At 38.8% G+C, this 15,316-nt stretch overlaps 1 protein-coding gene across 2 annotated transcripts; it reads left to right on the forward strand.

The window, feature by feature from the left end:
* Nucleotides 1-268: 268 nt before the first annotated feature.
* On the forward strand, nucleotides 269-6,504 carry LOC119984399 (uncharacterized protein YacP). Of its 2 annotated transcripts, none has more exons than XM_038828320.1 (10): nucleotides 269-476; nucleotides 1,201-1,272; nucleotides 1,347-1,471; nucleotides 1,581-1,741; nucleotides 2,510-2,579; nucleotides 2,896-2,950; nucleotides 4,130-4,213; nucleotides 4,482-4,520; nucleotides 5,454-5,500; nucleotides 5,928-6,504. In XM_038828320.1, the coding sequence occupies exons 1-10, from the start codon at nucleotides 354-356 to the stop codon at nucleotides 5,962-5,964; spliced, it is 813 nt and encodes a 270-aa protein (XP_038684248.1). In that variant the 5' UTR covers nucleotides 269-353; the 3' UTR covers nucleotides 5,965-6,504. The 2 variants fall into 2 exon arrangements, with proteins under 2 accessions (XP_038684248.1, XP_038684247.1); XM_038828319.1 differs by having other exon boundaries at nucleotides 5,936-6,504.
* The last annotated feature ends 8,812 nt before the right edge of the window (nucleotides 6,505-15,316 follow it).

Raw genomic sequence — 15,316 nt, forward strand, 5'->3', positions numbered from 1 at the left:
GGTTATGAAACGGTTCAGGGTTTGGAAATTTAAATGGTTTTTTAAATGGTTTTGGAACGGTTTTGGTATAGAGTGTCTTAAATGGAAACGATTTTGGTATTTCCTAATTGGAAGGGTACCCGACCCGTTGTTATCCCTACGGAGGGACTGAAATATCAAATACTAGTTATTGATGGTTGACCAAAAGCTTTTGAACTGGACTGGGCCGTATAATTGCTTCTCAGCCCAGCCCAACTCTCGGATCCAATGACAACCACTAGTTCAGAAATCGAAGGGTTGAACTTTGAATCCTTGAAGCTGGAGGTCAGAGTGAATTGAGAGAGATGAGTCCCTGCAGTTTTACGATATGATATATGGTTAAGCAGAGGGAGGATTCCATGAAAGCACTTTCAGTGCCAAGTGGTGGCTGCAGTTACAGTCACCGCAGGTTCATTATAATGGGGAAGAGCAAAAGGAGCCAACCTCCTTATCCCAAGGTTCATGTGATGCCTTTTTCATTCATTGCCTACTACACTTCTTTTATTCTTAATTTGAGCAATCGAACTTTTCATTCAATATCTGTGGTTCCTTTCATACCATAAGTTGATCTTTCTTGAAGGGTATGATGATTAAGCAATGGAGTGTCTTGTCACTTGGAGAGTGAGACTGGGTACTAAATAAGTTCGTCGTCATTCAGGGTTTTTCTTTCTTTAATTAGTCGTGATTTTGGCTTGTGGGGTTTATGTTTTCTAATACATGACTTGGTAAGAGGTCTCCATGAACAATTCAAAGATATAAACCATTGTTCTTTTTTTTTTGGGTTGCTTTATGAGTTTATAATAAAATCGAAGCTGTTGCCTTGTGTGCTTGCTCATTCCTTTCTACATTTATACCATGAATTATATTTATACTTGTTCCAAATGTCTCTGGATAAGCCCATTTGTGTATTTTAATAGACTGTCATAATCAATTTGTTGCTGGAAAATTAATCCTGTAATTGGGTCCATAGGGGAGTCATAAGAACTGTTTTGGGGATTTCTGTCTGAGCTGGTTTTAGCTGATTGAAGTTCCAATTTTCAGTAATATTGAATGTTTTTAAACTTTTTCCTGAAAATGGAAGCTATTTCTGAATTTTAAGCGTTTAGTTCAATGTCCCATTACGGTTCTTTTGTCCACTTTTTGAATGCTTTTGACTGCCTTTAACAGTCTTCTTTCTAATAGGATTCTGAGCCATCTCCCCCAAGAATTACCTCAAATGTCAAGCAAAATTTGCAGTTTTTAAAGTTGTGGAAGGTGAATTATATACTGAACATGTAAAGCTGATACGCGGAATCTAGCCATTATTTTGACAAATGATGAACTTGTAGGAGTTTCAAAAGAGGAATTCTAGCACACCTAAGCCTGCTACTAGTTACCGCAGAAAGAAGGTAGAGAAGGAAGAAGTCCCAGAGGATGAAGACCTGTATCGTGATCCTACTACTGCTCTCTACTAGTAATACTCTTTCCAGGTTTCTTTCTTATTCCAATTTGTTGTCCGGCCTTCCAGTTTCAATACTTCTTGGGAACGTGTTGCTCTTTGTATTGCTAAATATGATTTGCAGTACAAACCAGGGTATAGAATCTGCAGTTCCTGTCCTACTTGTTGATGGGTATAATGTTTGTGGCTATTGGATGAAGCTGAAGAAACATTTTATGAATGGAAGACTTGATATTGCTCGCCAAAAGCTTATTGATGAACTTGTAAATTTTAGCATGCTGAGAGGTCTGTACTCTTTTTCCATATCTGCTTGATGAGGAAGCTTCATTAAGTGACTTAAACAGTTGGTGATTGAACATTTTCTTAGGAAACAAATAAGGTGAAGCCATGCTTATGTTGTTTTCTGCAGCCAATTGACAAAGAGGTCATTCAGGTGTTAGGCATATGGTCAAAGTGATTCTCTGTTCTTATTCTCTAAATATTGAATGAGGTTAACAATTTAGTAGATGTTCTTGAGGGGTGAGTGGGTGACAGACACTCTTAACTTTTCGCTTGTTGCTGTGAGAGAGAGTTATAAATGATGATCTAATCATGTCATAGTAGTGAAAATCACTCCTAGTTTGGTGCAGTCAATGCACGATTGCTGAGATGTCTTACATTTTTCTGCAAGACTTCAAAATTTCCTTTTGCTTTGTTGCATGTATCTATTTTAATTTTTGGGTAAGAAAATACTAGGAATGCAAGAAGTAAAGACAGAAGTTATCAGAATAATGCAATTCTTGACAAAAATGAGGAATTGGGATAGAGATTTGAACATAAGCATATGTTATTGCATTTGATTGTTACGCAATTTGCTGGAGCTATTTTTGAGCTAAACCCCACTACAGCACCTTCTTGCACTACAATGAACATTGACCCATTCTTTTTTGGAATAGATTCTCTGATGAATCGTTATGCTTATACAATATTGCAAAGCCATTAGTTGAGTTTATAAAATTGAAGCAGACTGCTTCTTGTCAATATCTTACTGATTTAGTTGTAAAACATCTCCAGAAGTCAAAGTGGTTGCTGTCTTTGACGCACAGATGTCTGGACTCCCTACACACAAGGAAACTTTTATCGGGTACTCTATGTAAATCAAAAAATTTCTGCCCTTTTCTATTATTATGTTATTTTCTGAATGAATTCCAAGTTGCTTTACAATTCAAGGGAATTCTAGCCAGACATTCTTTATTCCTTATTTTGCTATATCGTTATGAAAATATTATCCTCTCTCTCTCTCTCACGCACACACGTACACACACATGCACCACATTATGTGTTTGACAGATCGTGTCCCACTTTTGTTCTCTGCTTCTTTTTTTTTTACTTGTATTAATTTCTGGTGTAATTTGATCAAATTTGCATAAGGTTATAATGTTACACTTTTCATATTGCAGTGTGGATGTTGTTTACTCTGCTGAATCTTGTGCTGATGCGTGGATTGAAAAAGAGGTGATTCCTGCAATATGTGCTAGCTTTCAAAACCGCATTAAGTCTTACTCTCTTACCTATGTCCCTTACTCTCACTCTTATTTTTGGGACATAGATCATGACTACAGTTGTTTAAACTTTAAAGATATACCATTAATAATAATGTCTTTCTTCTCCTATCAAGGGCTAGAGTTCCTGTCAATCCCAGGAAGCTTTAACGTCCTAGTGGATTTTTTTTCTTTTGTCTTTCAATGGTAAATTTATTGCAGCAGCAAGAAGATGCTAACGAGTAATTACAAGGGTGCTAAAGAGAGAGCCTCAAAGAAGGTTCTACTGGAGACAGGAAGCCATAACTTCAACCAACCAAAACAGATATAAACAAAAAAGCTCAATAGAAATTTCCCTACTGTTGAAAATTCTATTGATTCTTTCTGTCCATAACAGCCACATAATTGCCTAAAGAATAAACTGGAAAGGCTTCTTGTGCTTTACTTGTACCAATAGAACTCCAGGCCCTATTTTTCATCCACAACAGAGTCAGTTTGCACCCAAAATCTTCACATGTTCATCCAAATTTTCCTTGCCCAAGTACAACGGAGGAGAATGTGGTCAATTGACTCCAAATCCTCCATCCACAGAGAGCGTCTGTTCACCAGTTGATAACCTCTTTTCTCTAAATTATCAATGATTCAATGGTCAAGATTTTGCCCCGAACTGCTTCCCATCTAGAAAAGGTTACTATAGGTGGACTTTTGGGCTTCTATATAAACTGCTAGTGAAGGCGAAGGTTGCCAAAGTGGTGGTAGTCTTTAGGGGGCTCCTTATAGGAAGATCTGACTGTGAAACGATCCTCCCTGATGTGCCATTCAGTCCATTATTTCTAGCAGTCCCTATGACTGAAGTTGAGGACAAGGGAAATAGTGCCCAATGTCATGCCTCTGTTCTACATTTATTAGGGACAAATGCCTGACTAGAGTCCTCCAGATATTTTTGCAGAATGCTTTGCTTTCATTATACATCTATTGAGCAAAAATTCTGTTTCCCTTCAATGTTCTTGCATTAGGAGCTATTGTAATGTCTTCTTCTGGCATTGTGTCACTCAAAGTCAAAACAGTTACTTGATGCCTATGCTGGTTACTTTTGCTGATTTTTTTTTTGCTGATTTTTTTTGTTATAGCCTGGCTGTTTCTTGTGTAACAGGTTGTAGCCTTGAAAGAGGATGGTTGCCCCAAAGTTTGGGTTGTGACTTCAGATCACTCTCAGCAACATGCAGCATATGGAGCAGTATGCTTGATCTCTGGCTATCTATTTAGTAGCATGTTCAATTAGTTGGCCCTTTTTCTTTTATCCCCTGGAATCTGATATTGTTGCAAGATGTGTTTTGATTAATTGATTGCATGATACTAACTTCTGATGCATCAACTCAAAAGTGTTAAAAAAATTGTTGCCGCAAATTAAGGCATTATGCTTGTGATCTCAGTTTCTAGGCTGTTAAATTGTATTACCCCATATGCCTAATGGATTTGTTTCATGCTTTCTTGGCTATTTCCAGGGAGCTTTTGTTTGGAGTTCCAAGGCGCTTGTTTCTGAGGTTTGTCTTAGAAAATAGTGAACCCATAAATTATTGTTATAATAAATCATAATAATACGCTTGGACTCATAGTTCTTGACTTGTTGAAGTTTCATATAGACACAGGGAGTATGAGTATGGAGTACTGACTATTTATTCATCGTCATAACTATCTAGTGTTCTTGTTCTTCTCTTGCCTTTATCTTTCAACGATGAACTTAGCTAATCTCAATCATTAATCAGGTATTTGAGTTTCGTATATTTGATGGTTATGGTGATGATTCTGGAAGTATTTGCTCGAACTATAAACTATAAAGCGCTCGTTTGAGGAAGTGACTCATAATTTTGTTTATCAGTTGCTAGATATGACTGCTGCAGTTTTTACCAGCATTGATTGATTAGAAGTCTACTTTTTCAAGAAAATAATATTTCTGGGAGATGTGATGAGTGGTTAAATTTTTAATTTTGGTTTCTTCAAGTGATTTTCATGGAAGGTGGAATCTGATTTGCCAGAAGAAACTTCAGCAATTAGAACTAGGTTAAGTACTTTTTTGTACAGGATCGTTATAATGGCCTCTCATCGAGCAAGTTAGGGAAAAAAAAATATGTATTCTGTTGTGTGCTTTCTTTCCTTCCTCCTCATTAGCAATTTCATTGTCGATCTTCAATCTATGTTAGTAGATGATCTTTGTGTTCATAATTTCTTGTAGTTTATGTTGATATTAGAATACATAGAATTTTCCTTAGCCAGTTGTTCATTTGAGGATATAATTGAATTTTATGTAACTTGTTGCAATTTATACAGGAAGGTCTATAGTTAAGATACATTATTTTACATGTGAATCCCGCTTGGCTTCCTTGTGTATTATTAAATGCACGAACTTCTGCTTTGTATTGGTGATTTTTCTGTTACATTTCTTTCTAATTATTTACTCTCTGATGTTTTGTATGTAGATCAAAGCATCACATAAGGAGGTTGAGAGGATGCTTAGTGAGCAAAGGTTTGTTTATGTTGAATAAAACCTTATCACATAATATTTTCTGTGCATAAAGGATGTTGGAACTTCATCTATCTAGTGAGGTTCCTATTGAGCAAGCTCCTTCCCCCTATCCCCCAAAAAATGGGAAAAACAAGACTTGAAGTTTTTCTGAATGAAGTTAAACGAGTACCTGTTGGGTAATTTATCCACTGACATATTAGAGAGGCACTATATTTGTAATGGTAGCTGAGATTTAATGCCTCTTTTCCAATGCTGAATTTAAAAGCAATACTCTCTTTTCCAAGATGTTTTACTTAATCGATTTTCTTGGGTTTGGTTCAGGTAAGAATTGACTTTTGAGCATGCTTATGTATTTGTGTTGCATTTTCTAATTGTACAGCGATCACTTTGCATTGAATGCCAACTGCTACTGATTAGCTTTCTTTAGCTTCTCAGATCGACTTCGTTTCAAGGTAAATTGTTAAAGCACAATCTTGATGCTGAAGTTGTTGACGCGCTCAAGGATCTCAGAAACAAGTTATCTGGGAGCAAGTAGAGGAAATAGGTTCGATTTTACCTGATTTTGTTAATTTCCTTTACCATCAACCTACTTTCGATCTCGAGTCTGGCTTCTCGAGCTTTAGCTTTCGACATATCGAGGACAAGTTGCAATGAGATCAGCCTGTTCTTCATTTTGGTGCAAGGCAACTATCTAACTACTCTGGTTTGGGACTTGCATCACCAATAAATCACTGTGACAACTTTTGATATATAGGTTACTAACAAATTAAGGTACTTGGTTGATTAAGCATAACACATTCAAATTGCTTTCAGTTTATGATGGCAGCTGCCTGCTCATGAGTCTAGAGGATATTTTTGGCTATTTTTCTGCTAGGGGAATGATATCTGTATAATGCTAATTTCTACACCGGTTGTTAATGTAACTGCCGTAAAGATGATTTATGGTTTTTGCTGATCTATGGTGGTTCATTAATGCGCATGTACACAAAAGTTAACCTGGTCCATTATGAATCTATGATTATCATCTAAATTTATGATCTTTCATTGTTGTTCAATTCTTGTTATCTACGTATTAGAGCATCGCCAATGGTAAATATCAAAATGAGACATCAAAACATCCATTTGATTATTGATACGGTATTTTGATATTTGAAAAAAGTTAGCAACTCTAACCCAAGTAATCAAATGAATAATCATTTTTCAAAATTTTTCGTCTAAATGAAACCAATTCAAAATTTGAAAATTTTGAAATTCCATTGCTTAATATTTTTCAAATTTGAAAATTTGTCGCCTAAAATTGCCTTTGAATATGATGTCTCAGTTTGATATAATCTCAATCATCATATTTCAACTCCATTTATATTAAATCCTTGATTTTCTTTGTGTTATTTAATGAATCGTTATCCTAATCTTTTCCTAAACTTCAATAGCGATTTCGATGACGACTTTGATATGCTCTTAGCTTCAACGCGGAATGAGGAATTGGAGAGCGAGACAACAACAACAACAACGTCGTATGGTTCAGTTTCAGGTCACAGGGTCGTTAATCGTGGTAAATTCAATGGTCATGATAGGCTTTATCATGATTATTCTTCTGAACATTCTGTCTACCATAAAAGTTATTTCAAAAGAAGATTTCAGATGAATCTACCCCTTTTCTGTCAAATTGTCAACGGAGTAGACATGATCTTTACTTCGTCCAAAATAATGATGCTTGTGGGGCCCTGGACTTTTGACATATGCCAAAAAGTGACAAAGAAACTACTTCAAGTGTACGACGGTCATGTGCAAAAACTAGTAGAAGACTTTATTGCAAAGAGCAACGAATTATGTACAGAAATTTAAAAAGACCGAATTACTCTGTAGCATGCAAAATTGTGTCAATACTAATGATTTGAGAAAACTATGAATGAAAACAACCTAGTCCCTAATCCATCCCGGTAGATATGCAGTTTTCTTGTTGAAGGCAAAAAGCACACAATCACACAAGCTCAATTGGAAAAGTGATTTTTGACGACTTCAATACAAACATGGCAAGACATCGGGTTCATTGATTTACGATGAAAGCTTAAGAGTAGCACACTTAATTTTCAACCAAAAGACCTAGCCTAGCAAACATCCTAACTCCACGCTCAAAAATCAATGCACCATAACATTACCACATTCATTCCATGGGTACCAAACTACTTCCCATCAAGACTCATATAATCACAAAACATGCAATCAACGAAGTTAAGAATTGGGTTTTGGAGACTTTCATACAAACATACTAAGACATCGGATCACAAGATTATCGATGAAAGTTTAGAATACAATACATTGAATTTTATAAATTAATGTTTCCAACAACTTGGCTAGTTATCAATCTAGTTTCACACCCCAAATCTCTAAATCATAAAATTAACATGCTTGCTTATAACTACCCAATCAGAATCAAAAGTCAATCATATAAAAATATCAAAAGATTTAGAACTACAAACCATACCTTGAACAATTCAACATTGCATCTACCGTACATAGATTAGAGACTAGAGAAAGAGATTAGTCACTCATGATTTTATGATAAACAACAATTTTATTGATTAAAATCAGTGTTTACATAAGAATCAATGTGAAGAAACCAGAAAAATCTATTAGAGCTTGAGAGAAAACTGTTTTAATAGTGCAGGGTTAACTACGAAAGTAACTAAGCAAGTATCCAAAGTCTTGAGAATAACCCTTGAACTAGGGTTATAAACTCTCTCCTAACTCTAAAAGTTCATATCTACCCTTACAAAAACGAGCCCCAAAGGTCACACATATTTTATTTCTCAAGTTTCCTTTAAAAATACTATTCACTAGTTTGCTGCGACACCACGTCCAAACGGGCACATGGGATCGTCCAGATGGCCTTCTAAAATTTGCCTCCAAAATATGCTTGTCCGTCCGGATGGGTATTATGGTCGTCTGGATGGTCTCTTCGTTCGTCCTGATGGGTATTCAGGTTGTCCGAACGACCTCTTCTTCCATCTTAATTCTGAACTTGTTAAGCTTCATGTTGAGTCTAAATTAACCTTACTAGCAAGTGTACTAGTCGGCGACTACAGCACAATGATAAGCAAGGGTCGAATCCACAGGGACGGTGTTATGTCTAATCCAAATGTATATTTGTATGTATGTATGGACAATGCAATCAAAAGTAAAGTTCAACTCAAGATTGTTTGGTTTGGTAATTAAACTAAAACAAGCAAATAGCAAAGTGTTATTGGTATTTTCTTAGAATAAGGATGCAACTCATGCAAATGAGATTAGTTAACGAATATGAGATAAACACCAAGGCTTTGGAATCCCCCTTGGGAAATGACTTGCAATGACACAAATTCACACACATACTTGCTAATTCGGGCATAACGAATCCGTACCTATGTCGGTTTTAGCGCACTTAAGCCAAATCTCCCTAAAATCGATTACTAGCCATCTTATTGGTCTAGGTCGGATATTCCTAAATACATTCTAGCCATCTTATTGGTCTAAACATGCATAGGAATTCATGGAGTTCTATGGAGATTAGAATTCATACAAATTGTCACCTAATTAAAGGGAGACACATTCATAATCAAGTGTTTCAAGAAGCATAATCTACTTGACATATTATTGTCTAAGCAAATTCTCCAAACAATTTCATCCAAAAACCTAAAGTGTTGGCCAAACACCACAAGCATGAAGAAATTGCAATCAAACATAGAAACACAAGATTTATACCCAAATCAACTCATATATATGTAAATCAAGTCATAAACAAAGTCATCAAACCCAAGGCTTCAACCTAGCCTTGGCAAAGAGGTTTAGTTACACATAATGAGAGAAAAACACAAGAAGAGAGATGAGAAAATCATGAATAAACCCAATTAGTTGAGTAAATCCAAGTTGAGCTGAAGAATCTCTCCGCCTAGCTCCAAGAGTCGCCTTCCCCCTCTGGTTTCGCTCTCCAGAAAATCAGTTCGAAGTCAAAAAGTTCCTTCCGCTCGGGAAAATCGCGAATTAAAACACACCCAAAATCTGCCTTTTGCTCCTATGCGTGTTGAATTCACGCCTAGGCGCACGCCTAGGCGCGATCCTAGGCGTGCACCACTTCAATTTCAAGTCCATCTCTCTGGACTGGGCGTGCAGGAGTGATTCTGAGAGTGCACAAATATTGCGCCTAGGCGTGGAATTATTCCAAAATCTCCATACGACGTCCGATTTGCACGATGTTAGCGTCTACGGAAAGCTTGAGATGTCTAGTTTCCAATGCCTTTTATTTCGCTCGATTCCGATAAGATGACAAAAAGTTATAAGTATTTGAACACACGAAGGTCGGTGGACATTTTCTTCAATTCAGCCCTTTTTTCATCACTTTTCATCCAAACCGCAATCAACCTATCAAAATACAAATCAACACATAAATACACTCATTATTTATTTAAAGGAAGCTTAAGAGGGGGAAATTCCTACCAAAAACAATAGGTATTATCACACCTATCAAACACCCCACACTTAAACCTTACTTGTCCTCAAGTAAAACTAGACTAAGTACATGTACCACTAACATCTTAACTCACTAACGCAGGAATCGCGGTTGCATTTAGCATATGCAACAAGCCTTTAAACCCCTAGGCGTCCCTAGTGGAGGAGTTGTGTCTCCTGAGGGCTTACAAGAACGACACCCACAAACCTTTCAGTCTCAAGATATCAAGCACCCCACACTTCATCCGCACGATATACTCATGGAAAATTTTCAGCCGACTCAATTAATCTTTTTAGATGGCATGTAGTGCTAAGAGGAAATGCATAAAAATGTGGCTTCCAAGAGTTTATACATGCTAAACATAGTCACATTCCAAGACTCCCAAGAACAACCAAGGCACATTTATTTATATACATACTACTCTGTCTAAATGTCTTCTCTTTTTTTTATCTAGGACCATGCAATGCTCACTCCATTAAACTTTCTAGTCAACCCATGTAGCGAGTTCTCAACCAATGACTCCCAACCAGCTGGTTTAGGGCATTAGGTGACAAAGCACCCCTCGGATCAATTTCTCGAGTTGACAAGGTTTCGAAGTTAAGCTGGCCTAGTATGTTCATCATGACTGCCTCACCTTTTTACGCGAAACTCAAGTTGGTTAGACAAGAGCCCCGGTTACTCAGCAAAAACACATGAGCGGAACATGATTTTCATCAATTTTCGAGTCTTCTTCTTCTTCTTTTTTTTTTTTTTTTTCGGTGTAATTGTATACAAATAACTAGTGCCAATGATATTATTGACATGATGTTCAGGCTCATCTAAGAGAAAATCCATATTCCACACATATATCCAACCAAGTCATACCCCACTACATTTCAATGCAAGTGAATCAATTTCGTAAATAATCAAGTAGGCATCAATGATTCCTCAAGCATATAAGGGGATAAGATGGGTTCACAACTTAAATATGAAACATAAGGGAGTCCATCCCAGCACAGATTAACAGAAAATAAGTGGGCATCATCCATAGTACTTGACCTTAATAACAGCATAAAATAAGACTACCCAACCACCCCACTGTTAGAACAAGCTTTGTCCTCAAAGCATAAGATAGGAAGAAACTGAACAAAATAAAATGGAGGACAAGCGTAGAACAATACAACCTGCAGGGGAAATTACTGAGAGGGGCCACCAGAGGTCTTGCGGCGAACATAAGTGAGATTTTTGTCGCACCGCATCTCCTGGAGCGTGGATAGGACATCAGCAATCTGCTGACCCTGAGTCTGGAACTGCTGCTGGACTTACTCAGCATGAGACTGGAAGGTTTTCTCAAGACGAGTCAGCTGGTCGGCATCTCCTTGAGCCGAGTATCATGATCAGCAGCATCGGCATCACTCTGAGCGGTGTCCTCCTCCTCGTCCTCCTCCGCAAACTGCTGAACACCTGGAGCATATCGAGCTCTCCCAGCAGTGGCAGAGCGAATACGAGCTATACTAATATGCCAGTTGCTCAAATCATACGCCTCCATGGGAAGAGGGACAGACTGCAGAGTCAGAGGTAGCACCTGGAGATATTTCAGCAAGCAAGTGATGATCCGCGGCAGAAAGAGCCTCTTCACCTTTACTTTGGTGTCCTCCACGCTCCTACGGATAGCCAAAAAGGACTGAATATAATATTGGCCGAGATCAAACCAAGTACCAGTCCAGATATAATAAAGAATCTCCAATGCCTCCTCCCTCCTCTCACTCTGGTGCCCAGTTGGCCATAAGTTTCCATGCACTAGCCGGTCCATAAGATACATAACCTGCGGAAGAGCAGATTTTCAAACAAATTTTCCCCACCGACCAGTAAAATGTTGGACAATCCACTCATGATTTTCCAGCTGGGCAGAAAGAATAGGTGGCTGGAAACCACTATCAGGAGGCTGGGAAGTAGGATGTCCAATACTGGCACTAACATCAGCAGCAGAAAAAGTAATCATCCCGGAAGGCAATATAGCTTGGTAGAGGCCAGTCCCTGTTGCTTCCACGGTGCGATAGAATGCACGCACCAGGTTTGGATAGACCGGAACATCAGCAGCAGAAACATTCGGGGTAGCAATGAAAGAACAAAAGTGGCAGAGCCGGCTGAAAGGCTCACTTCTTACCCCAACCTCGTTCAACAGATCAGCTGATAAATATATCTCCGGCACAAGAGTAGCAATGTCAAAGTAATCAGTGGCAGCTCCAGAAGCAGACCCCTCTGCTGCAAGAGGTGGCTGAGGTGTTGTAGACTGAGAAGTGCGCTTCTTGCGCATGGTTGCCAATATCATTTGGCGCGGCATAATGCCTGCAAAAGCAATGTACAACAATTAAGAATAGCAGGGATAATCATAAACGCATTACTGCGCAGAAAGATGAAGACGATGTTATAATGAAAAGTGAAGTCACGCCTAGGTGTGAGGGAACCACGCCTAGGCGTGAGGGAACCACGCCTAGGCATGGTCCCTTCTTCCCCAACACGCACGGGTTGCCATGGCAACCCGAGCTTCAAGCTCCAAATCCCACAATTTGTATACAAAAATGGCAGATCAGGCAGCCCATACGTCCTACATGACTCAGAATGAGAGAATCAACCAAGATATCCCTTACTTTAGCCCTAAACTCCAAAAATTAGGAGATGCCATTGCCAAACTTGGCAATTCTCTCACTTCAATTCTTGCTTGGAATAGAGCAAGCTTAGAACTCAAAGATCACAAAAGACCAGATGTGGAAGAAACTATGACATACCTGGTGCGCTTAGACTGTCGCTTAGGCGAGGATTGGAGAGGTGCGCCTAGGCACGCGGTAAAGAGAGAGCTTGGCGTGGGTATGTGAGTGAGTGTACAGTTTGTGTGGTATATAATCAATATTTTTTTTTTTTATATATATACACGCCTAGGCGTGGATAAGCTGCGCCTAGGCGTGTGTACGCCTAGGCGTGGATATGCACGCCTAGGCGTGGTGTACGCCTAGGCGTGGATATGCACGCCTAGGCGTGGTCTGGCTGTAACATATTGCCCAGAAATTTCAATTTTCCTGCAGCCAGATTCCAGCACATGCAAACTAACATCCACACAAAATTTTGCCAATAAAAATGGAATGATGAAGAATACACAAAAGGATATACTACATTGGGTTGCCTCCCAAATAGCGCTAAGTTTAATGTCTTCAGCCAGACGTAGTTGTACCTACAAAATCAACCATGTATGCATCAACACTTAACAATTTAAGCAAACTCTCACCCCAAACTTTAAGAACATGCATGGTCATCAATGCAAATAAATAAAGGGAGGGAGAAAGCTTAAACACAACACTTGTTTTAGATAAGGAGAGAGACAACCTGATTTGGAGAAATCACCACAAGCCTCAACACCTTCACAACAATTCTTGGGAAACAAATCAAGAAGGATGGTGCACAGGATACTTTCCATTCAGAATCCCCGAAACATTTGGCCCACAGAATTCAAGTTGGCGAGCCACAAATTTCCACCCTTTTTCTATCTTAGAATTCGCTATCGTGAAAGTACCATGGATAGACAATTTCAATGTCTCAAAAGGAGCACTCACTTTACCTCTCAACATTGTTTTGGACCGTGCCTTTTTCAACTTCCTTGCTCTTGTCCGCACGCCTTTCAAAGTTGGAGATAGCTTGCTAGTAACAAGGGAAGTAGCCACGAGCTCGTTGGATATTGGCGATGATGGGGTCTTTTTGCCTTCATTGCTATCACCATCCACATATTCAACAACCTCATCACTTGAAGCCGTTTTTGTCAATAAATTCACTCTCTCATGGCCTACCATATCAACATGAAGGCATTCTCTAATGACATCCGGACTCTTCATAGCCTTAAAATTTTTGAACTCAATGGTCTTGTCAAAGACTGTCATTGTGAGCATGCCCTTTTCCACATCTATAATGGTCTTTGTGGTAGCCATAAAACCGCGGCCTAGAATGAGTGGTACATCTCTTGTCGGATTAGGTTCACCCTCCATATCAAGCACCAGAAAATCCACCGGAATAACAAACTCACCCACCTTTACTAAAACATCTTCAACTAACCCAAAAGGATGCACTAAAGAGCGATCAGCTAGTTGGAGAGTGACTGAAGTTGGTTTCAACTCACCTATCTTCAAAGTAGTGTAAACAGAATAAGGCATGATATTTACACTTGCACCAAGATCCATCAAGGCCTTTTCAATTTCTTTCTCTCCAATAATACAAGGAATGGTAAAGCTACCCGGATCTTTTAATTTGGGCGGGAGCTTCTTTTGTAAAATAGCACTCGTTTCTTCGGAGAGAAATACTTCTTCATGATCACCTATCTTCCTTTTATTAGTGCACAACTCCTTCAAAAATTTTGCATATGCGGGAATAGACTTAATTGCCTCAATGAGTGGAATATTAATCTCCACTTTCTTCAAAACTTCAAAAATATCCCGATTACACTTGGCTCCACCATTATAGGCTCATCATGATTCTCACCTTCAAGCTTTTTATACTCAATCTTGTTATCCACATTTTTCCCACTTCGCAAAACAGTAATAGCATTAGCATCCTCATACTGCTTAGGATTTACCTCAGGTTGACTCGACAGCTTTCCTGGCTGTCTTTCACTCAAGGCATGAGTAAGTTGTCCTACTTGCATTTCAAGCTTTGCGATGGACTGAGTATTACTGGAAACAGTTTGTTGCAACTGAGTCATTGAATTGCTCATCTCTGCTTGGGAATGCTGCATTGTGACTTGTGATTGAGCAAGTTGGGTGATAAGGTCCTCCATAGCAGACTTCTTTGCATCTTGAGAAGGTGGTCCTTGTCGTGGAGCCTGCCAAGGTCTGGGCCCTTGATTGAAATTATGGGATGAAGCATAGGAGAAATTTGGGTGATTCTTCCATCCTGGGTTATATGTGTGAGAAAATGGATCATTCTGCTGCCTATGAAAAGGTTGAACTGCATTAACTTCAGCTTCAGGAAATGTCCCACTTCTAGAACATACATGAGTAGAATGATCGGTGCCTCCACAAATGCCACAAGGCTCCAAATTTCTGCTCAGCAAAGTTACTACCGCATCCAATTTCCTAGCCACAGACGCCATCTCTGAATTTGAAGCACTAGCCTCATAAACCATGTGTCTAGGGGCATCAAGATCACGATTATCCCATTGTGAGGAATTTGCTACCACAGTCTCAATAATTTCATTGGCTTCAGTCGGTTCCTTAGCCATAATATTTCCTCCGGCAGCTGCATCTAACCTATGGCGGCATTCATCAGCCAGATGTTGGTAAAAGTATGATATAATCTGCCATGGCAAG

This window comes from Tripterygium wilfordii, chromosome 18, assembly GCF_013401445.1.
Source record: "Tripterygium wilfordii isolate XIE 37 chromosome 18, ASM1340144v1, whole genome shotgun sequence".
Taxonomy (NCBI): domain Eukaryota; kingdom Viridiplantae; phylum Streptophyta; class Magnoliopsida; order Celastrales; family Celastraceae; genus Tripterygium; species Tripterygium wilfordii.

Bases quoted from the DNA above. Each gene is read 5' to 3' on its own strand.
- LOC119984399 (XM_038828319.1), top strand. From the start codon at position 354: ATGGTTAAGCAGAGGGAGGATTCCATGAAAGCACTTTCAGTGCCAAGT. The intron at 2,580-2,895 runs GTACTCTATGTA...TTCATATTGCAG, and splicing joins CACAAGGAAACTTTTATCGG to TGTGGATGTTGTTTACTCTG. The intron at 4,521-5,453 runs GTTTGTCTTAGA...TTTTGTATGTAG, and splicing joins CCAAGGCGCTTGTTTCTGAG to ATCAAAGCATCACATAAGGA.